At 27.4% G+C, this 24,390-nt stretch overlaps 2 protein-coding genes across 3 annotated transcripts in view; both read left to right on the top strand.

Moving 5' to 3' along the window:
• The window catches only part of LOC100199469 (serine/threonine-protein kinase atr), a 99,624-nt gene extending 93,326 nt beyond the window's left edge, over positions 1 to 6,298 (top strand). For both annotated transcript variants that reach the window (XM_065790812.1, XM_065790811.1), the window contains exons 33-41: positions 3,288 to 3,561; positions 3,643 to 3,793; positions 3,952 to 4,114; positions 4,288 to 4,441; positions 4,834 to 4,899; positions 4,978 to 5,063; positions 5,230 to 5,314; positions 5,488 to 5,595; positions 5,810 to 6,298. In XM_065790812.1, coding sequence (XP_065646884.1) covers positions 3,288 to 3,561; positions 3,643 to 3,793; positions 3,952 to 4,114; positions 4,288 to 4,441; positions 4,834 to 4,899; positions 4,978 to 5,063; positions 5,230 to 5,314; positions 5,488 to 5,595; positions 5,810 to 5,869 — 1,147 coding nt within the window. In that variant the 3' untranslated portion in view covers positions 5,870 to 6,298. The remainder of the gene's footprint in view (positions 1 to 3,287; positions 3,562 to 3,642; positions 3,794 to 3,951; positions 4,115 to 4,287; positions 4,442 to 4,833; positions 4,900 to 4,977; positions 5,064 to 5,229; positions 5,315 to 5,487; positions 5,596 to 5,809) is intronic.
• An 8,569-nt stretch (positions 6,299 to 14,867) lies between these two features.
• LOC100200591 (MORN repeat-containing protein 4) lies at positions 14,868 to 20,623 on the top strand. Its single transcript, XM_065790810.1, has 3 exons — positions 14,868 to 15,015; positions 19,696 to 19,894; positions 20,173 to 20,623. Exons 1-3 carry the CDS (start codon positions 15,013 to 15,015, stop codon positions 20,424 to 20,426), a joined length of 456 nt encoding a protein of 151 aa, XP_065646882.1. The 5' UTR covers positions 14,868 to 15,012; the 3' UTR covers positions 20,427 to 20,623.
• Positions 20,624 to 24,390: the final 3,767 nt, after the last annotated feature.

The raw sequence follows: 24,390 nt of genomic DNA, 5'->3' as shown, positions 1-24,390 counted from the left end.
ATATATATCAATTTTGTTTTTAATTTCTAATAACAGATTTTTTAGATTAAATAATCTTAAAAAAGAAGAGGATTTGGAAGCAGTTTCACTGTTATATTCTTTTGATTCATTTAATCCCATTTCTTCTATAGCATTTCTTCATTTCTTCTATAGCATGAATAATAGGTATAAAACTATTTAAAAAAACACCTTTTGAACCCATCATCAACACCTCTCAGCTTTTGAACCCATCTTGTTCGACAAGTATCTATTATTTTTTCCTGATTTGGACTTGAATATTTTTTGAGACAGTTACTACGTTTAGGAGATAAGTTAAAAAGATAAGAAATTTCTTTTACTTGGCCAAGAAGATTTTTTACTTTTTGAACTTGGCATGCTACAACTAAATTAAGTCTGTGACTTGCACAATGAACAAAATAGCTTTATGATTAAGAGCTTTTATTCAAGAAGCAACTCCTTTATATTCACCTGCCATACAACCTGCACCATATTACCCTTGGCCTCTACAATTTTGAATATCAAGTCCAAACTCTTGAAGTGCATTTAGAGTACATTTAGAGATAGATTAAGACCAAATGCAATCTTAAGAAATCCTCGCAAATCTCATTATTTGAATTAACATATCTTAAAACAAGTGACATTTGTTCAGTATTTGAACAGTCAACTGCTTCATCATAAAGAATTGAAAAAAAAATTGAATGCTTGACATTTTTTTATCTCTTTATTTGCTTCCTCAATTGCTTCATATCTTCCTCAATTGCTTCATATCTTCCTTAATTGCTTCATATCTTCTCCTTGCTTCATATCTCCTCAATTGCTTCATATCTCCTCAATTGCTTCATATCCCTCAATTGCTTCATATCTTCCTCAATTGCTTTCCCACAAGAATCAATAAGTTGTTTTTGGGTAGTTTTTGATATATAGGTTGTATTTTTTGGACTTTAAGAAAAATGATTAACTAATATTTGATCACTAGCATCAACACAAAAATTTAAAAGCTCTATGAAGTTACCAACTCCAACCATTTGTGTAGAAGGTTCCCTAATATCAGGATAGTATTTGCTATCATCACAATGTCCACGAAATGCTAGATCATTTCTACCAAGAAATAATGTTTTAATTATTGGAACTAATTTCTTTCGGTTATCAAAAAGAAATTTCAAACAAGAATTATTTAAATCAACTTCAACAACATTACTTTTGGAGTTGCAACGCCAAAGCAATGGATTAAATGAAAGCATAGACTTTTCATGTAAAACACAACTTTCCTCATGTTTTCTATAATCACAAACAGCATTATCCCACTCTTGATGAGGCTTGAAAACTAAATTTAATATTCCAGACTTATTTGAAATACTAGCACCTAGCGAAGTACAAGGAAGACAGTAAGCTCCATCTTCCTTGCTAGAATAAGCTAACCAAGAAAATTGGCTGAGCCATTCAAGTTCAAATGATCTTTTTGTATTAAAAGATATTAGAAAAAAATATATAGAATTAGGATGAAATACTTTGTTTACCATATCTAACAAAATTGCATCGTCTTTGCCAGCGGTTAAATGTTTACCACGAGCAAGATATGTTGAAACATTATATAAAGAAATTGAGTCTTTATATAAAGAAATATTAACTGAGTTGGAATCTAATGACTCAAATATTTTTGAATCTGCAGAAAGTTCAAAAGGCGACTCTATAAAAGCATTTCTGTTTTTAAAGTTAATTTTAGATTGAATTTTGACATGTTTTGCAGAGTCAACTTGTTTTTTATTTGTTTCGGTTTTAGGACTAATAAAGTGTAAAGGATAAGTAGTATTGTTTTTTATAGCCAAATTCTTATTATCACAAGAAATTAGTTTAGACTTTTTAAAGGTTCAAAATGGTTCGATGATAAGTGACTAATATTTTGCAATACTGACATGATATCAGTACACCATGAAATATTTAAAATGTTTTGATTTTGATTTTGAATTGAACGAAATGGTAAAATAATTGTATTAAAAAGTTTTTCGAATTCTTCAAAGCCAAAATCAGGATAAATTGATCTAATCGGAATATTTAAAACTGATGACAAAGCCAGTAGACATAAAAATGAAGAAAACTTGTTAGCTTGGCAGTTGATCCATTTTGATAATTTCAGAAGCTGATTGATTAATTAAACACTATTAATTAATTTGAATTGATCTGAACATTCAAAAGAAACACAGGCTACTAGCACACTGGAAAGATTAGAAAAATTATTGTTTTCAACCTGTTAAACAAAAAGGTAGTACTTCAAATATTAGGAAGCTTTTTCAAACAATTCAATCGAAGTTAGAAGCCTCGATACATTAAGACGAATAAGATTAGAGATGAATTACTTAAAAGAAAAGCTGAACAATACAGACAATTTCTATCTTCTGATGACCTTAAATTAAAAAAAAGTATACTAAAACAAGCTCAGCTTATATTATTTTCTAGCTGGAAATATGAAGTACCATTAACTTTTATAATAGGGTTTTACCTTAAAGCAACATAATCTTTACTATCTTCTTGCTTTGGAATAAAACCATCTATTTCAGTATTTTCTGAAGACTGACTATGTGGCTGAACTGGACACTTGTTATTTAAAACTTTCAATTCTTCAGTCAACTGATTTTTATATTTGCGAATATTTGGCAGATATCTAGCCTTAATTGCATTTGGGACTAAAAAATTCATTTTTGTTTTAAAACTTTAATTTTAAAACAAAAATGAAATTTTTGTTTTAAAATTAAAGTTTGATGATGAAATGAGCAACTGATGCAATTGTTCTAAACTTTATACAAAATTGATTGGTTATAAAAAACACTCTCTATCTTTTTTGAAACATTTTTTAAATTTTTTTGCGGAAGGTTTGTAGCAGCTGTCGCAATTGTTATTTTATTAAATAGTGATTGGTTTAAACTGTTTTTTAACCAATCATTAATGATTTAGAGTACAATTGCATCACTTGCTACAAAGTGATCGGAAAAAAAATGTAAAAAAGTACAAATAAGATTGGTTAAAGCCTAAAAAAATTTTTTTTAACCAATCACATTAGGTTAATTTTTTTCGAGTTTAAAAAATTTTTTTCATTTTTTGTGAATATCAGATTCTAATTTCTACTTAAACTTTTTATTAAGAAAAAAAATTGAAAAAGAGATACACTTAAATTTAGCAAAAACACTGATGCACACGCATCAGTGGCGACACCCTGGATCCGCCCCTGTATATACACACATATATAAAATATATATATATACACACACATATGATAAATGTATTATTTTTAGGTCATTTAGCTCTATTGTAGTCCCATTACAGTCAACTTTAACAGTCAAACTTCCTTCATCACCAGATCCTAAACATCAGTATAATCCATTTCATGATTCTTTACCTATGATAGTTGGTTTTGATGATCATATTGATGTTTTATCATCTTTGCAAAAACCTAAAAAAATCAAAGTGAAAGCGAGCGATGGTAATTTTTACACTCTTATGTGTAAACCAAAGGACGATTTAAGGAAAGATGGAAGACTGATGGAGTTTAATTCTCTTGTCAACAAGGTTATTTATGTTTGATTCGGCTTTGTTAGAGAGTTGTTTTTATTTTCTATGTTTTTGTACTTTCATTTCATATTGATTTAGATGTTACTGCGTGATCCCTTATGTCGGAGACGCCAGTTGCACATTCGCACATACGCTGTTATACCACTGAATGAAGAGTGTGGTTTATTAGAGTGGGTGCCCAATACAAGCGGTCTTCGGTTTATACTTAATAACATTTATAAAGATAAAGGTTCAAACTTTAAAACCCTTTAAAAACCATTTTTATAAGTTGTTTAATATAAAATGAGTATTTTATCAAAAAAAAAAAATTTTTTCGTATTTAGCATTAGTTTGTATTTGTTTAATATTGTGTACCTTTTTGCTTTAGAAATAAATTTTTTATATTAGGATTAACAGTAAAAGTTCATGAATTAAAGCAATTATATGAGCCATTAACAAAGTCAACATGTTTGAAAACAAAAATTGATATATTCACTAATCAAATACTGCCACGTTACCCACCTGTTTTTCATGAATGGTTTATTTCTAACTTCACAAACCCTACAAAATGGTGAGTAGTTTTGATAGGTTAACTCATGTAACATTTGGTTGCTTAGTTAATTTAAGATGACTTTCTTAAAGGATATTAACTCATTTAGTGTTAGTATGTCTATTTTTTATTGGAAGTTCTTTTTTAGTTATAAATTGTTTATAAATAATTTTTTGAGTGTTTTACTGGGATAGGTACGCTGCTCGACTTGCTTATTCTCGAACATCAGCTGTTATGTCTATGGTTGGTTACACACTAGGATTGGGTGATCGTCATGGCGAAAATATTTTGTTTGATAGCATATCTGGAGACTGTGTTCATGTTGATTTTAACTGTTTGTTCAACAAGGTTTTTATCATTATATTTAAATTCAAGGAAAATATTTTAAGTATGCTTATTAAATACTTATTAAAATAAAAAAATAATTGGTTATTAAATAATAAAATAAAAATTTGTATCGTGTTTACTAAAATAAAAACGATGAAAAAATCAAGTTAAAATGTAATTTTATTATTTTTGTCGTGTTCAAAATATTATGTAAAAAAAGTTTTTTATCCATCCAATAAAAGCCTTATAATTATAATAGTTTTAAATATGCATTAGTTTATAGTTATGACTTAATTATATTTAAATAAATTTTATTTTTTACATTTATTACTGCTTTTTATATTTAGATAAATTTTAATTACATTAAAATGTTGCAATTTTTTTAAGTGAATTGATTTTATCTTTTTTATTAGGGTGAATCGTTTGATTGTCCAGAAAGAGTTCCTTTTAGATTGACTCATAACATGGTAAAAGCTATGGTTAGTATTTTATGCCTCTAATTTTATTTGTTAGCTATTTGTTTACAAAACATATACAAATTAAGTTCATTAAATCAGGGGCCACTGGGTCACGAGGGTGTGTTTCGTAAATCTTGTGAAGTAACCATGAAAGTGATGCGTGCGCAAAAGGATTCGCTTCTCAGGTTATTTTTTTATTTATATTTTTGTTTTTCTTAAACTTTTTAAACAGTCTTTCTTTAGAAATTTCTTTTGAAATTTGTTTTCGTTAAATCAGTAATCATTCGGTTTTTTCAATTTATTTGAATCGTTAATAATATTTTTGTTTTAATTATAAATATTATTTTTTAGTGTTTTAAATACATTTTTGTACGATCCTTTATTGGAGTGGAAAAAAGAAACACGTAATAAAGAAGTAGAAGTGAATAATGAAATGGTAAGCATTTCATAACATATTCATTTATAATTCAATATTCTTAACGAAAAGAATTATCAGATATTCGTGTTTTTATTTTTCGAATTACTTAAGGAGCTTTAAACCTAATAAGGTATAATTGCAAAAATGATATTATTCTTATTTGAATTTTTTCTCTTACTTTCAATATTTAGGCGTTGAAAATATTAAAAAAGATTGAACAGCGATTATCTGGTTACATAACGAGCAACATGATTCATTTACCTCTCTCTATTGAAGGTCAAGTGCATCATCTAATAAAGGTTGACATTATTATTAATTATTTTAGTTTTGTGTGCGTATGTGTGTGAAAATAAATATATATTCAGCACTTACCTGGGGCCACTGCAAAGGCCTAAGACAAGTTTTTTAATATAGGTTAATTTGTAGCTTTATTCAATATTGCTAATTTTATATGGGTATATTGAAAATTGTTTGAGATAATTTTAATCAGTTTAAGTTTTATTTGTTTTATAGGAATCCACAAGTATTGAAAACCTTTCACAAATGTACATTGGTTGGGCTGCGTATATGTGACGAGCTGAATATTCTTCACTAATTTATATTGCTTGTGCTATAATATAGCTATAATGTATATAATATAGCTATAATGTATATTATACACGTGATCAGCTAGAATTGCGACCTTCCGGCATTTTTCTAATTGTGTGTAATAGGCTGAGTATTCTTCACAAATGCAAATTGGTTGAATAAATGTGATTACCTGGAAATACAGTCTACTTAACCACATTTAACTAGCTTATAACTCAAAGGTTGTCAAGGTTACATTAATGCTTATTGTATTGAACATCTGCTCTGACATTTTAAAAATGTTAATTACTTTATATATACCTTGAAACCTTTTATACTTTTTTTGTTTCACAATATTTTTCCCTCATATAAGAAATATTGCAAATATATATATGTTTAATCGGCGTTAAAATAAATATTTATATAAAATAAAAATTTATTTTTTCATCAGCTACCGTGTTGTGACCTATTAAGAAACACTTGAAATTATTTACTTTTGCGTGAAGGCTCATGTAGCAGGTTACTATTTGTGCGCAATAGATATTTATTCTCTGGCTTTTGTTTATAAAGACTATAGAAAATTGAAAGACTTTTTCCCATTTTGCTATTATACATGATTTAACATTATATACATTTAGTTCAAACAATATTAAGTTAAGACATTTGTTCAAAATAAGGTTTTGAATTTTTTTTTCAAAACTAATATCTCGTTTAGAATACTTCTGTTTACGATAGAGAGGTTCTAGTTTGTTTTTATAAGTGTTACCCCATTCTTAATTATCATAATTTAAAAAGCTTTGAACAAAGCTATAGTAGATTTGTTTAAGTTGTGATTTTTCTATGAACGACATAACTATTATATTATCCCGATACTTTTAGATGTTTTTCTATCTAAATAGGCAATATATTTATTATAATTTAGACTTGCGTCAATAAAAAAACTCAAAAATTTAGTAACATAGTAACTTATTTCTCTATTTTCAATTTATAAATTTTGGAAAAGAAGATTGAACTTTTTATATATAGAAGGATTATTTTTATAAAGATTGAATATTTTTGTTAATGGAAAGATGAAATAGGAAAAACATCGTTTTAACTTGAGTTAAGATAGTTTGTTTGCCCTAAACTATTCAGATATTTTTTCTAACTTTTGATTTCTACGCACAGTTCATTTTTTTTTTTTTTTCCATAATGAAAAAAATGTATTTAGTTTTTTTCTGTATTTATTGATAACTTGTTTAATTTCAACCAAATGCTAACCCTAGTAACAATAATTTTTAACTCATGTATTATAATTTTTAACTCATGTATACTCATTTAACACAAACCATATCTGTTGTATTGGGCCAGTTAAAACAAGTTGTGATCGATTCGATGCGGTTGTACCAACTTACAAAATACGGTTGACCCAATTGCAAATCCAATGCTGTTGTGAAATGTAAATGTGGTTAGCCCAACAATACAGGCTGCTAGGATTAACATTTTTCGTTTCTTGAAATAAAGAAAAATATATCGGAAAGTAGTCAAAAATATCTGTCGTGATTATACCTGCTTTTAATACGTAAAATGAATTATCAATATATTGTCTTTTGCATTGATTTAAGTTTGTACAAACTTAGCGATAAACAATTACATAACCATAAACAATTGTTTGTGGTTATGTCCCTGATATAGATTAATAGTTTGTGCTCGTTGTTGTATTTTGTTATTCTTCTTATACTTATATGTTAAATTTAATTTTTAAAAGTTCCTAATTCAAAAAATTGTGAGTTAAAGTTATTTCTATCAAAAAAGAATTCCGGGTCGTAAAAGTTATTAAATAAAACATTGTTTGCCGATTTGAAAAACTTAAGAGAGACTTTCTGTAAGAATCAGGCAAAATTACAACTTTTTTAGAGTGACCCTCTTCAATATTGCTAATTTTTTAATATGTTGCTATTCATACTGGAAGCTCTGGAAGTTGCTATTCTCTGGAAGTTTCAAAATTTTTATTTAAATATTCTTATATATATTATTATATTTTAAATATTTTTATATATTTTTTATAATATATATATAGTTCCAAAATTTTTTTTTAAATATTCATTGGTTCTCTAGATATTGGATTTCATAGTTTGAGTAAATTTATAGAAATATTGACCAAATGTAGTCAAATGCATTTTTAAACTTGAAAATAGAACAAAATATATGCTATCAAATGGTAATTTCACTTGATTAATGTTTATTGGCTATTTTAGACCAAAAATTAACAAAACAGGTAAATAAAATATTTTTCCTTGTCTAAATATCATGCGTCAAAATACGCGAAAAATGATTTTTTTTTTGTCCTTCGTTTTCATCCAAAGTTGTGATTATTCCATAATTATTTTTTCTAATTATAAATCTTCAACTTGTTAAGTACTTTAAAATCTAAAAAAACATATGGGCAAGTAAAGGCTTAGTCGCAAAATCCAACTCAAAAATGAGTTTAGTCATTTAGCGCTTTTTTTGTGACCTCATAATGGCTAAAGCCCTGGATTTACGGTAAAATTTGATTTTCAAAAATGGCTTCTGACTTTTAACCTATCTGATTTTTAAAAAGTACCTATTGGTTATTACAATAGTATCTAAAAAATAACGTATACTTAATATTGATGATTTCTATTTTGAATAATAAATGTTTTATGTAAGAAACAGAAGAGCTCAAATCATGTTTTTTGAGTATAATTTTTACTCTGAATATTTTTCCTGAGTATGATTACTATTTGATAAATCACTTTGTAAACCCAACCGATGATTTGTGCGTGCATAGTTAGTTTACATTTTTGACTTTTTTCAAAAACATTTTTTTAAATGTCAGGAAAAAATATTTCTTACGAAACATGTTGTTGCTTTGAATGGAATAATTGTGTACCTTAAATGCGATCTACTTTAAATGTAGACGAAATGTTTGAAACAAGCCAATTCATAAATATACAACCATATCTTACAAACCTAAAGGTAATTTTTCAATTTTACTAAAAACTTTTACTTAAATGGATTTATAACTGTATCTTGTAAATGCTTAATTTAGGTTTTAATAATTAGATTTTGAATAATTAAAAAGATAGTAACAAAATAATAAAATTGGTTTTAAGGTATTAAAGAGTTACGAGTTAGCTTGTGATTGGAGCGAAAAATCTCTGATTGAAAATTGATTAAACAGAAATTTTAACAATGTAGGGAAAATATGTGCATATCATCGCTTCACATTAGGAATAGGATAGAAACAAGGAAAATAAATGTATGCACCCTGATCACAAACTACATACAGGGAAGAAAGCAACATTAGGGCGACCCACACCAATATCTATGACACTTCAAATATCTTCCTGTTATAATTCATACTTTTCAATTGGTTCAATTATATGTGATCGTCATCGAAAGGAACACTATTCCGAGACAAAGAAAAAAGAAACAAAATTAGAAACTGAACTTGAATCTACATCAGCAGCATATGATATTGATTTTATACAAGATGAGTTATTACAAAATCAAGAAGAACTCAATGCTTCAAATGAAATTAGAGAAAGTATTACAGATTGTCTTGGGACCAGTCCAATTAAATTCCAGTTTAAAAGAAAACTTGAGCTTATCAATGAATCCACAAAGCAACAAATGCGAAGGAAATATAAACGTACGGAAGAGACCTTGAGAAATAAATTTGCAGAATGCATTGCACCTGGTCAATCGGAAGAGTTTTTGAAAGTGTTTGAAGGTAATGAAAATACCGAAACAGAAATTCCAGATGAAATTGAAAAACTCGTGGAAATGTATAACAACAGTGACGCAACTGGTAATTTTGGCATTTATTGATCATAATAAATACACAAAGCAATTTTTATGCGACACATTTAAATGCACGAAATATAAAATAGGACTTGCCATAAAATGGAAATCCTTGCAAAATGGGTTTGTACAACCCCAAAAAAAATTATTTACAAGAAGTAGATTTTCAATTCCAAAATGTAAACATTTTTAAGATTTTCTCTTCTTAAGTGGATTATGACAAGACGTTTCTTATGGTATTTCCAAAATAAAGTATGACAGTGGTGATGTTGAAACTGTAGCCCTTGCCATTTTAACAGCAAAAAACAGTCATATCATTGCTTTAGATTCCGAAAGCTGCAAAGAAATTGGATACGAACCTCTGTCCGAATCAAGTTTATTGCGAATACTAAATGCAGTTAAACTTTCTCATATAAAATGTCTCGCTTTAAATGACATGGCTGCTGCTGGGATGAACGCATTTGCAACACTTGAACAATTCGAAACTATGTTCAATAAAAAATCATCTGTTGAGAAACTCGAAAGATCAAAAAGGTATTTAAAAACTAAATATAAGTTTCATTGCAGCGATTTGGAAAATGAAATTGCAACACACTCAACTAGATTTGCCCTTTCTGATACTGAAAACATTGAATTGCAATCATGTAGCATTTTGAATGATTCTGTATGCTATGAACGCACTGAATTACTTGAAGTTTTAGATGAAGTCATCTAGATAGGAAATGAAAATAATGTTGGTGATGATGTATTGTATGGCATTAAAGTTTTAATAAGCAGCATCACAGAGTATATGAAGCACTTACTAAGAGATGCACAGCAAAAAAAAAAAAAGCAGCATCACAGAGTATATGAAGCACTTACTAAGAGATGCACAGCAAAAAAAAAAAAAAAGCAGCATCACAGAGTATATGAAGCACTTACTAAGAGATGCACAGCAAAAAAAAAAAAAGCATTATCACAGAGTATATGAAGCACTTACTAAGAGATGCACAGCAAAAAAAAAAGGCAAACAATGATGCATATAAACAACTAGATGACAAATCAGCATTTTGGTTGAAAGAATATTCACAAAAAATATTGCCCGTGAAATTTCGAGAGGGCCCGAAGGACTATACATTCTCAAAAAACAAGGTGTTTCCTCTGTTATCTCTATTGCTGAATTAGTTCTAAATCAGTTTCGCCTAGGTGAACAAGAAATAGTAAATATTTTTGCAAAATCATATAATGCTAACTGTTATCATGCTAATTATTCAGTCGAATCTATGCACAAGCCCCGCAAAAGTAAGAGTTTTAAACTTCTACGGTACGACTTTAATGAGTCTTGCTGTGGAAAAGACCAATGCGATAGGGAAAGTGAATCCGCTTAAACAATATTGAGAAGTTATGTAGATGCTGGCAATGACATAGTGGCGATACTATGAAATTGGAAAAGGAGTTAAAGTGCTATACAACAACCTTTCAGTTGAACCATCAATTGAATTAATTGTTCTATTTAAAATACTGAAGGAAACTTTCAGCGAAAAGCTTTAGGAAAAAATAAGAAAAGAAATTATGGTTTAAATACACTACATTTTTGCCAGGAGACAGGTTGTATGGAGTATTTTGAAATAATTATCGAGTTAGAGGGACATACGTTGATAGGGCAGCACAAAAGATCTGAAAAATTCTCTAAAGTAAAAAAGATTTAAACTGAAAGATGAAAGCAACTTCGCAAGGTCATTCAAATTGTATAACCGCATCGGCTAAGATTACACCTACCCCAATAAACAATATATACTCTCAAAAGTTCAAAATTTAGGTTGGGCATTACCAACAAGAAAGACGTTTCGTTTTACCATAAAGCAGAAAAAGATACTTTATGAATACTTCATAAATGGAGAAAATACAGAAAAGAAGATGTCACCAGAAGAAGTTAATACACTGATAAGAAAATATTTTACCGCGGATAAGTTCGTTTCAAGTCAACAAATAAGATCTTTGTTTTCTAGATGGAATAATCTATTAAGAATTGGAAAATTGACTGCACCGACTATTGAAGAAAATGATAACAATGAATGTGAAGATGAAGAAGCCAAGAAATATCAAGAAGAAGTGCATAAACTTGCAACTGAACTTTCTTTTATATGGAAGAAAGATGGTTGGGTGGCAATTGTTCACAAAAATCAATGGTATCCAGGAGTTATTGCAGAGGTAAATGAAAAAACTAAAAAGTTAAAAGCTACTCTCATTGATAACAATATTAAAATTTAAATCATTATTTATTATAGAAGTATTATGTTTCATTATGTTATTTTTAAATTTTTTTAAAGTTGTTTTAATGTTTTCAGATAACTGAAGACGGTACTGTAGTTGACTGCATGAAAAGTGTATCTTTAAATTGTTATCGATGGCCTAACCAGAAAAATAGCATTGTATATTCTGATGACAACATCTTATGCAAAATAAGTCCCCCGACTCCAATTAATCAAGCTGGCGATTACTTCTTAGCAACAAATGATTTTGAAGAAGCTAACAAACTAATGAACAAACGAGCTTAAAAAATAAGTTAAGAAATTAACTGTAAAACAACATGTATGTTTTTTTGAATAACTATCAAATATGCGCACACCCCCAACTATCATTTTTCTATCTGATCATTAAAAGAACAATGTTCACGTTTCTCTTATACTATTTCTTGTAAACCCAAGGCTTTAGCCATTATGTAGTCACGAAAAATGCGCCAAATGACTAAACTTTTATTTTTGAGTTGGATTTTGCAACTAAGCCTTTATTTGCCCATAGTTTTTTTTATATTTTAAGGTAATTAACTAGTTGAAGAGTTATAATTAAAGAAAAAAATTATGGGATTCTCGCGGCTTTAGATGAAAACGAAGATTCAAAAAGACTAAAAGCAAATTTTTGCGTACTTTTGATGCATGATATTTAGACAGGCCAAAGTCTTTGTTTTATCTAATTTATAATTTTTAAGTCTAAACTAGCCAATAAACAATAATCAAGTGCAATTCCTAATTTAAAGTATTTAGTTTGTACTTTTTTAAGTTTAAAAATGCTTACGGCACCATTTAGTCAATATTTCTAAAAATTTATACAAACTTTGACATCTAATATCCACAGAACCAATGAATATTTTCAGTAAAAATTTTGGAATTGAGCTTCTAGTGTGAATATCAACAACATATTAAAAAATTAGTGATTTTGAAGAGGGTCACTATAGAGGCTTGCCTGATTCTTACAGAAAGTTTTTCTTAACGTGTTTTGAAATCTATCGATTGTTTACCCGTTAGAATTGATTTTACTAAAATGTTTATTAAATTTAATTGTGGCGTATTTAACTCAATTGCGAAAATTTTTAACTTCTCGATTTTAGCGAAATCCTGATTTATATATTTTCTACACTCTTTCAGATTTTTAAGTGGATTTAGAATCTTTATCTTATTTGGTTATTGGTGTTGTTTCTTTTTTACACAATTCGGTGCGCTCGTTCTACAATTAACCTAATATTTTAAGATGAGTGAGTTTTTTTATCACAAATTTTTTACAGTCACTCCAATTTGTTCCCAGAGATTCTTTTTGACCATCGACTCATTTCGAGCATTTTTTTAAATATATTTTTTAATTTCAAGAGCATATCTCTTTTTATTCATATCTCCGTCATTTTCTCTTCTTGGAAGTTGCGTCTTCCCTTCGCATTGTTTACGTACTTTTCAATATTTCGTATTGTTTTTACCAGAGATGTAGGCCTCGAGACTTGAGTCTTGGTCTCGAGATTCATATTTAACTGTCTCAGTCTTAGTCTTGAAAGCCTGGAGAATTGGTCTTGATCTCGGACCTTTACCATCTTGTACTTTCTTGTTCTTTAAAAAAAAAAAATCAACGCAATGGATTAGTAGTTATGAATAAATCGTCACTACTAAGACTAACGTGTTTTATAAGTTATGAAATCAAGTAGTTTATTGTTGTCTGTTTTACTTCTCAAATAAAGTACTTAAATAAAATATGTTTAAACTTTGCTTTAAATTTTTTTTTTTTTGTAACTATAGTAAGTGACTAATGCAGTTACAAAAAAAAAAAAACCTGGGTGTCTGCTGTGCGTGTATGTATGTGTTCGTGTATGTGCGTGTATGTATGTATTCGTGTATGTGCGTGTATGTATGTATTCGTGTATGTGCGTGTATGTATTCGTGTATGTGCGTGTATGTATTCGTGTATGTGCGTGTATGTATTCGTGTATGTGCGCTATTTTTAGTTTAACATCATTATCTTAATCATCATAATGTCATAATCTTGCTCAATTTTTTATTAGTGCATTTTTCTTATACAAGATTTAATACAAGAAACCTGAGAGCTTTCTGTTATTACTAAAGTTATCTATTGTAGGCTGCAACATTATGCACTGCTCATTTTGTAACAACATAATTATAAATGTGTAGTTACGTTTTATTATAGAGTAATATATATAAATGGTAAAATGATACATCAGCTAAAAGCCTAATAGTATACCTACATGTTTGAGCATGAGTCTTATTTGCTGAACTTCTAATAATCTTTATTTTGAACTTGTGAAATTTTTTAAAGTCTTGGTAGGAGCCTTGGGTTGACTTTGATGACTTGGTCTTAGTCTTGTTCTTGAAGTTTTAAGTCTTGATTTTGAGCCCAAATGTCTTGATATTACCCTTTACTGTCTTGACTATACCTTTATTTTGTTTATTTTTATTTTGCCGAGTCAATCAGATGTTTATTTTTATGATCCTATTTACTATTTGTGTGTATTCCTTTTCTTGATCTTATAATAACTGTTTCTTAAAACACTGATTTTTTTTTTTTTTTAACTTGTTCTTAAAGATTTTTTTCAATACTTTTGATCGTTACTTCAATTATTTTTTAAATATAAATTCTATTTTTGAAGAGCATTCGAAAATTCGTGCCTTTGAAGACAAAAACATTAAGAACTTGAAATTTCTGAACAAATCGGCGTTCTTTTAAACTTTTTAAAAAATTGTATTGATCTCGTTTGTGTTTTATGAGGTCTAAGATAATTATAAATAATTGAAAAATAATGAATTGTAATTTGCAATACTCCAATTGTAACTAAAAACATTTGAATTATTAATTGCAATAATTTCATTTTTAGGTTCAGCTTTCCTTACTTCATTTGAAGTTACTTTTCTTATTTATGCTTTTCTTATTTATTTATTATTTATGATTTTTATTATTATATTTCTTTATTGTTATTATTAGTAGTATTACAGGTTTCTGTTTATGACCTAAAGTCATATGAAATTAATGGCCTGAAATCATACGAAATTACTATTTGACTAAAACAAACGATTAACCATGCAATAATGGTAAGATATTTTTTATATGTTATGCACAGATCGCGAATTTGCTTATTTCACGAAATGTGCAATTTTTTGCTGGTTTCATGAACTGGGTTGCGCTATTGCGTATTATGTTAAATTTTATGGTTTTAAATATATATTTTGCGTAATAAATAATATTTATTAAGTTTGAATGATATTCATATTTATTAAATTTAAATAATGTTTATATTTTTTTGAATATATATTCTGCCTATTTTAAAAAATATAGTCAATCGATGTATGTACACTCCACTGCGCAATTTCCTATTTATGTCAATTTCGAAAATATATTATAGATTAGAAATATAATTATTTAAAAACCAACAATAAAAATTCAACATTTCATGATTTTTGTTATATGTGATTGTTTTTCTTTTACAAATTAACTACTTTTGCATTTAAATAATAGTGATGCACAGCTTAGCATTCGTGTAAAAAATGTGGTTTTTAAATGAAGAAAAATGTTCTAGATTTGATAACTCATCAGAATAGAAAGTTTATTGTCTATAATTTTAAGTCAAAATGTATATTTGGTATATCAGGTATATTTGGAATCTGCTGGTTATATCTGCTGTTATTTTTTGTTAAAATTTAATTTGTTAAACAAAATTGAAATGAAAATAATATTAGACACGGTTAATAATATTAGACACGGTTAATAATATTAGACACGGTTAATAATATTAGACACGGTTAATAATATTAGACACGGTTAATAATATTAGACACGGTTAATAATATTAGACACGGTTAATAATGCAAAGAAGAGAATAGTAAAAGTTTTTTTAAATATTTTTTTATACATTTTATAGTTTAGTAATTTTTTCATTGCCAACTTCAAGTTTAATTCAGGAGCCAATGCTATAAATATAAAAAACGAAGTTTTTTGCGTAACATAGGGATAGGCGTAACATGGGCATCCGAATTTTTTCTTAAAAACACAGAGGTTTCTAAAAACTAGCAAAAGTTTAAATTAGATCAAAAAAATTGAAATTAAGTAAGTAAAAAGATATTAACCTGACCAATAAAACTACCTTGTGAAATATAATTATTTTGTTATTTTTTCAATTTTATTGACTCAAACCTTTAAACAATAAAATTACAAAATTTTTGATTTTAAATAACAGAAAGATATTTAGTATTGTTAAATTATTAAAAAAATTTTTACTATGTTTTTTTTACAAATTAAAACCACTACATTAGGACTTTAATTTAGGTACTGTTCAATGAAAAACACTGGGTAATTTAAGCTTGATCATATTACTTAAAAATGTTATCTTTATATAAAGTCAAAATTAAATGTTTCTGTGGTTGTTTTTCAAATAAAAATAAAACGGATTTTTAGCTAACATATTTTTCTTTATGAAAAATTAAATTTCATTATTTTAGCATCAAAATTTCGCGCCACAGATTTATTCATGCGTGATGATAATAATTTATAAACGCAAAAATTGGAATAGTTTTTTAATTAGATAAGAGCCGCTAATTACTGCATATATTTACCCTAAATACATTGATTCCTGTTTTCACCACATAAAGTCGATTCAAAAAATCCAAAGCAACTTTAACTTAACTGCTTACATTTTAGAAATCTTAAAGTATGCTCATATTACCTAGGTGCAAGGTATTAATATTACCTTAATCTACCCTATATATATTCTTTCATATTCAGATTTTTTAAGTAACTATTTATTTGAATCTAAATTAGTAACTTTCACTATAAATATAACGAAAAAGTTTAGAATAAATTCAAAGTTTAAAGAAGAAAAAATTTTTGATGATTGTTAAGCAAACAGCAATTCCGCTATGCTTGAAACAAATTTAGAGTTACTTGTTTTCATAATTTTCCGATGTTATTTTCTAAACAAAACTTTTTTTTGTTTAGTATTTTCTATTTTATTCTATTTTAATTTTATGAATCAATATTTTGACAAGTTGCCCTAGTTTAAAAAAATTATCAGTTTACGTAAATTGTAGAAACTAATTCTAAAGTTAAACACTTCTTAATAAAAAAATCATTGATTTCAAACCCCACACAAGGACTGAAACAAACAAAAAATTAACTCCCTCCCAGCAACTTCCTAGTTAAGATAAATTAGTTTAAAGGAACTTATTTTACCTATAATCTATAATTAAATTTTTATTTTAGATTTTAGTAAACAAAAAATTACGTTTTCTAACTAAAAATGAAAAATAGGAAATTTAACAAGGTTTTTTGATTAGAATTTTTTTTATCTATGTTTTTTTATAAAATGAATATTATTTTTGAAATTTTTATATGATTTTGCTTCGTTTGAGACCCAACATGACATAATTTTGAAAAAACTTTTTTTTTAATAATATTAGGGACCTATATAATAGGGTGGAGTGAATTTTAGTTTTTTTTACAATTCGTTTAGCCTGGGTGTGCAAAAGTTGTCTATTCATTTCAGTAATACTCTGGAAAAACATCAATGCTCTAGGAAATTATCTTGAGGTTCCTCAAGACCTTTAAAATTTTAATGGGTCCCTAATATTATGTAAAAAAAGTTTTTCAAAAGTATGTCATGTTGGGTCTCAAAAGAATCAAAATTTTATAAAAATTTCAAAAATAACAATTATTTTATAAAAAAATTATTATTTAAGATTTTTTTGAAATTATAATTAAAAAAAATAAACTTTTTTCATTTTTAGTTTAAAAGGTCATTTTTTCTGCAATAAACTATAAAATAACAATTATTTTTTTTAAATAAATGTTATTTTTGAAATTTTTATAAAATTTTGCTTCTTTTGAGACCCAACATGACATACTTTTGAAAAACTTTTTTTTACATAATATTAGGGACTCATTAAAATTTTAAAGGTCTTGAGGAACCTCAAGATAATTTCCTAGAGCATTGATATTTTTCCAGAGTATTTCTGAAATGAATAGACAACTTTTGCACACCCAGGCTAAACGAATTGTAAAAAAATCTAAAATTCACTCCACCCTACTATATAATGTTCGAGGGTCGGTAGCAACCCCTTAAAATATTTTTTATTCAAAAATTTCTTAAATCTAGAATTTTTTTAATTATATACAACATATCTAGGGGGTGCCAGCAGTCATTTTCAGAAAAAGTTGTTTTTAGAACCACCTTAATATATATATATATATATATATATATATATATATATATATATATATATATATATATATATATATATATATATATATATATATATATATATATATATATATATATATATATATATATATATTAAATGTTAACATCTTTAATAGATTTTATTTGTATAAATATTTAAACAAAAAAACAAAAACAAAATTCTTTTTATGGATTAACTTCTATTTGTTAAAAATTTATTTTTACAATATTTCGAGGGAGTATAGATACCCTCGTTATCAAGTATATTAAAAAACGTTATAAAAAAATAATATTATACAAAATCTTCTAAATTTACGAAACAATGTTCTTTGTAAGAGCTTCTTTTTGAGAGTTTTTTCAGAGAGTTTTTTGTGACGTAAGAATTTGAACATAGGTTTCCAAAATGACGTCGTCACATAATCGCCATCATCCCGTTTAAGACCAATGTCGCGAAAGGTACTTTCGTTGTGTTGTATTTCCAACGCTTCCCTAACTTTCCTATTAAAACTGTTTATTTTTATTTTTAAGGTATTGTTACCATTCTAGTGGAAATTTCCTTGGCAAATTTTGGAATGTTTAGCTACTGCTGAACTTTCCCCTTTACCTTGTTGTGCACTTGTTTGATGTTGGCATATCCGAGACGATATCTTCAGTTCAGCTTCACCTACATAACATTTGCCACAAGAGCACTCTAATTTGTAAACACCGGGATAGGAATTAACTGGTAGTATTTTTAGAACTAAGTAGGAGATTTTTTGGAGACTTAAACACTGGTGCGTATCCTGCTTTTTTAAAAACTCTTCTTAACTTAGGACTGAGTCCAGGGATCCAGGGTAAAGACACAAATCTTTTTGGAGACATTTAGAAATGTTTATTTGTCGTGAGATCTTTTTTGTTGTTAGCTCTTTCTTTCGTAGACTTAACTAGTTTTTCCAGACTTTTTCTCTCATAGCCGTTTTCTATAAATACATCAATAAGAAACAACAACTCATTATCAATGTTATTTATTATGCATAAACGTAGTGCTCTATAGACAAAACCAATAAAGACACATTGATAATTTTAAGGTCATGACATGAGTTCGGTTTAATTTGAACGCTTGTGATTGCATTTTTGCAATGTATTTTAAAACTATATATATATATATATATATATATATATATATATATATATATATATATATATATATATATATATATATATATATATATATATATATATATATATGTTAAATGTTGACATCTTCAATAGATTTTATTTGTATTATTTGTATAATATTTTAAAATAAAACTTCTTTTTATGGATTAATTTCTATTTGTTAAAAATATATTATATATATATATATATATATATATATATATATATATATATATATATATATATATATATATATATATATATATATATATATATATATATATATATATAAACACACACACATACATAATATGAATGTGTGTGTAATAAATCATAACATATATACGCGTGTTTCTAACAAATATAATATATTTGTTAGAAATTTTTTTTTTTTATAAGTTAGAGTGAAGGTAGCAGAAATCGTGAAACTTACACTTATCCTGAAGGTGATACCTATGAAGGCGAATGGTCTGAAGAAGGCAAAAAACATGGTGCTGGTATTCTAAAGTTTAGTGATGGGACGACATATGAAGGGCGTTTTACTCATGGTCTATTTAGTGGCTGCGGAGTATTAAACTTTGCTGATGGTGCTGTTTACAAAGGTTTCCATTTTAGTTTTGTTTACTTACAAACGTAAAAAATCAAACTTTATTCAGTACTGTATGATATTATTTGTTGTATATATATGAAATGTTATAAACTTGTGTTCTTAAAAGTTATTTGCAATCATTTTTTCGATGTTCTTTATTGTTCATTGAAACTTGAAACAAAAATTATTTATAACTATTTTTACGTACAAATCTTTGTAATAAAACTAGTTTTGATATAAGCATTCTTGATTAACATTGCAGAGCTTACTTAATTTTTTTTAATGATATAGGTGAGTTTTCTCAAGGTGTTTTCAATGGTTTTGGAGTTTATGTAAGGTCCGATCAGCTTAAATACGAAGGAGCATTTAAAAACGGAAGACCTGATGGTCCTGGTATTATTACTTTTCCTGATGGTAAGCATGGAAACCCAAGACAAGAAGGATTTTGGGAAGGCACAAAACTGATTCGTAGAGAAAGAGTCAAACATGCTCAAACTATGGCGAGACAGTGCGCAAAAAGAGCATTATCACAAACTACTATCTAGTTATATATGAAATCACAACGTTATTATATGTCTTTGCCGCATAAAATGTTTAAACTTTTCAAATTCAATTAAAAAAATGATATTTAATATAGAACCATCGCCAAATAATTAAATTTATAAGTTTTTTTTTTTAAACAAAAATACAGATCACCATTAAACTAGCAACGGTAAGATTGTAAATCCGCAAAATTACTGAATAACTAATTGATAAGCAACTAATTATTAAAAGTCTACGATACAATTTTTTATTTGTGACTGCCTTTTATTTAAAATGAAGTTGATAATTACTTATACGAATTGTTTTTGTTGCTGTTATTTTTTTTTTTTTAAGATTTATAAATTTATTAATGTTAATTATAAGTTATTATTTAGTTATTATTTGCTATTTACTTACTAAATTTATTATTTACTTTGGACTATTTAGTTCTAGGTTTATCAAGTTTCAAGTACAAACCTAATTTTTTTTTAAAGAAATACAAACAAACTTCACTGCTCTCTTAACACTCTGAGCATGTAAAGGCAGAACCAGCAAGTCTAACTTCGTTCCTTTCAGCGGTGATTTTTGTAAATACTGAAACAATATGTGTTCAGTGAAAGCGGGTTAACGAATGCCTGTTTGACAAATGTCTACTAAATGACATGCTTCAGTATTTATTGCAGTGATCTTTTTAAATCTTATTTTAAACATCATTGTAGTTCTGAAAGAAAAAATTTTGAATTAAAAATTCAAAATTTTTTCTAAAAATTTTGAATTTTTAACTAAAACTAAAAATAAAAATAAAAAATGTTTTTTGCGTTTACAAATATAATAATATCTTAAATTAGTTTTTTGACATACTTTTACTAGAAGTTGTTAAACAAAACATCCCAGCATGCTTACCAGTTTTGACCAGTTTTTTTTTTTCAAAAAATGCTTACCCGTTAACTTACTAATTGCAAATTATGACCGTAAAATTATTAACTAAGATTAAGATCGTAAAATTACTAATTAAGATTGCTTTCGTTCGTTTTCCGATAAAAGAGTAAAGCGTTGAACTCTACATGAACTGATTTATTATATTTTTACATTTTTTTTTAATGTTATGTTTACGGATATTTCAAATTTTATGGTAGCAACCTCTCTGACTTTTTATTTATCTTATTGCATTGTTCAAATGCATTGTGTTACAAGTTTTTATCGTAATAGTTATGATTTCGTCAGATGTTTTAACTCTTTTAATTTTACTGAAAATGTATAACTGGTTATGGTAAAACTTATTCAATTTTGTTTCAAATCAGTTTACTGAAAAACAAACTTAATAATTTGGTGGAGCTGATCTTGCATTTCTTGAAGATAAGAACCCCGTAGATACAACAATCAAATTGCTCATAATGACCGACTTAGAGTATCAATTTACAGTAGGTTCCCGGTTTATTCCCGGTCAAATACACGGTGATCTATCTATTCGCGCAAGCGTAGGTCGTAACTGGGGGCCCATTATTTTTTCCAATAAAAAGATTTTAGCAACTCTATTATAAAAAGTAGGTATCGAGGAGGAGGAGGGTTACTCAAAAACGTACAAATGCGTGCAAGGAGGGGTTAAAAACAGCAAGTACTTACATAATCAAAGTTTACTGCTTTTGCTGGCTTTTAATCTCGAAACGTAAATACCTAAAATTAGACAGTAAAAAGGACTTTATATAAGGATTTTACATTTTCACATTCTTTTTCAGTATACGAATGTAGCTTTTATTCTTTATATGGTGTTTTTACTTACTTTAAGGTGATATGTAGGCGAATATGAGTAGGTCTCATACCCATATAGTATAAGCAAAAGTTTCCCCCTTTAAACTAAACTCAAATAGGCTATTATTTTTCAGGCAGTAACATTTGAAATGATGTAGCAACTATTCTCTCTAGTAACCATGCAAAATTTAAAAAAATTAAAAATACGATCTACTCTAGGGTGGATCGTATTTTTAATTTTTTGTTACATAATAGGGCCCTATTAAGTAGCGTAGATATATCATAAAATAATTTTTTTTTGTTTTTGATGTTTTAAAAAATTTATGTGTAAGAGAAAGAGGGGATGATTTGATAAATAATGTATACGTAATTAGAAGGGAGGGGGGTCGTTGAAAGTACACAGGTGCGTACAAGGAGTACGCCACAGATCATTCAGATCATATTTTAAAATATCCATCTAAACGTGTATATATGGAAAACGCTTTAGATATCTGCTAAAACTAAAAGTTGAATCAAATATCCGAAATTCCGGAAATATCTGGAAAAAGATAATCCCTGGTACGTACTTTAAGGTAAGCAGAAGATAGTATGGCTCAAAAAGAGGTTTTTTAGCTTTCAAAAAACGCAGACCAGACATTATATTGATATAATGAGAACATGTAAGGGAGCGCTGCTACATCGACTGATTTAGGTATAACATGCAAGGCGATGCTGCTACATCGACTGAGGATTTGGGTTGGGGCAGGTATAAATCAGTAAATGTAGTAGCACTCTTACATTTTTCATAAAAACAGTACAATATCTGGTCCGCATTTTTTTTAAACTCAAAACCTCATTTTGAGCCAAACTATATTCTACTTACCTAACTTAATGGATGCCTCCTTACGTAATTTATGAAGAAGTACTTATATAAGTAACTAATAAATAGTTTTATACAAAAATTTTATACTAAAAACAAAGAATATATTTGTATTTAATTTAACAACAGCAAATGCACATTTCTTTCCTAAATAAATCTACTTCTACACTATTGATGCGGGTTTTATATCAGATTTCAGTGTAATTTGTGCAAAATAATTATTTAAAAAACAGTTAATTTGTGCAAACAGAAAATTTGAGTTTAATTTTTAAATTGGAATCATTTTATTTAAAAATTTAGGACCACTTTTAAAACAAACTACTATACTTTCCAACACAATTTGCGCACTAATAAAGGATCTTGAGGTTTTCAAAAAATTTTCTTGTTGGTACAACATAATTTTATTACATAAATATTTCATTGTGAACAATTACACAATGTTTCAATGTGTTACTATATATTGAGCCCTTAATTTTGAAAAAGAACTGGCATCATTGATTTTGAAAACTTTTGATATAAAACGTGTCAAGTACAAACTGATGGTAATTGGAAATCGTGTCTTAGTTTGTATAAAATACAAGACATGGAAAAATATTCAAAACTACGAATAAATACAGCTGGATCATATATTTTGTTTCCAATTAGCTTTGCAGACATTAATGATATTTGTAGCTGAATGTTTTAGTTATGATCTGTGTCCATGACATTTAAAAATCTATAAATTTCTAAAACATAGATCAGGAACCTACAATACTTATATGATTTCTAGATAAACCACTGTAATTTGAAATTTTTTAAACAAGAATTAGAGAAATACCATTAAAAATATATGATCTGGAATACTTATTGTTTTTCCAACTTGACAGCAAATTTCAACCATATATCTAACAGCGGAAATGAAAATTTTCTTAGATTGTTAATTATTTTAACATCTTTAAAATCACTATATATCAGCAATGTGCTTGTGAATTGTAATATTTTGAACAGCATTAAAGATTTCTGTGTCGTTTGCAGATGTGGTAACGGATAAGGTATTTGAATTATAAGTACTCATAGCCATATAGATTATGGTATCGTTAGTTGTTAATTACCATGGACAGTCTTTCAAAACATTCTGGCAAAGTCAATTGGCAAATAATTTTTTCATGTAAATAATAGATCTTGGAATAGAATTTTGAACATTTTGAATTTAAATACTTCTTTGATCTTTTTATTTAGGAAATTAATAAACTAATATTTTTGCACAGCTTTCATTACTTTCGGTTCTTTGATGATTAGTTTTGAAGCCATATACACAACAATCTTTTTGCATCTATAAAATATAATGATTTAAGAGATTATAAAAAATGCGCAATCTATAGCATAAGGTGTTTCAAGCA

The sequence above is a fragment of the Hydra vulgaris genome, chromosome 02 (genome assembly GCF_038396675.1).
Source record: "Hydra vulgaris chromosome 02, alternate assembly HydraT2T_AEP".
Lineage (NCBI taxonomy): Eukaryota > Metazoa > Cnidaria > Hydrozoa > Anthoathecata > Hydridae > Hydra > Hydra vulgaris.
This window is presented reverse-complemented; position numbering and strand designations above follow the sequence as displayed.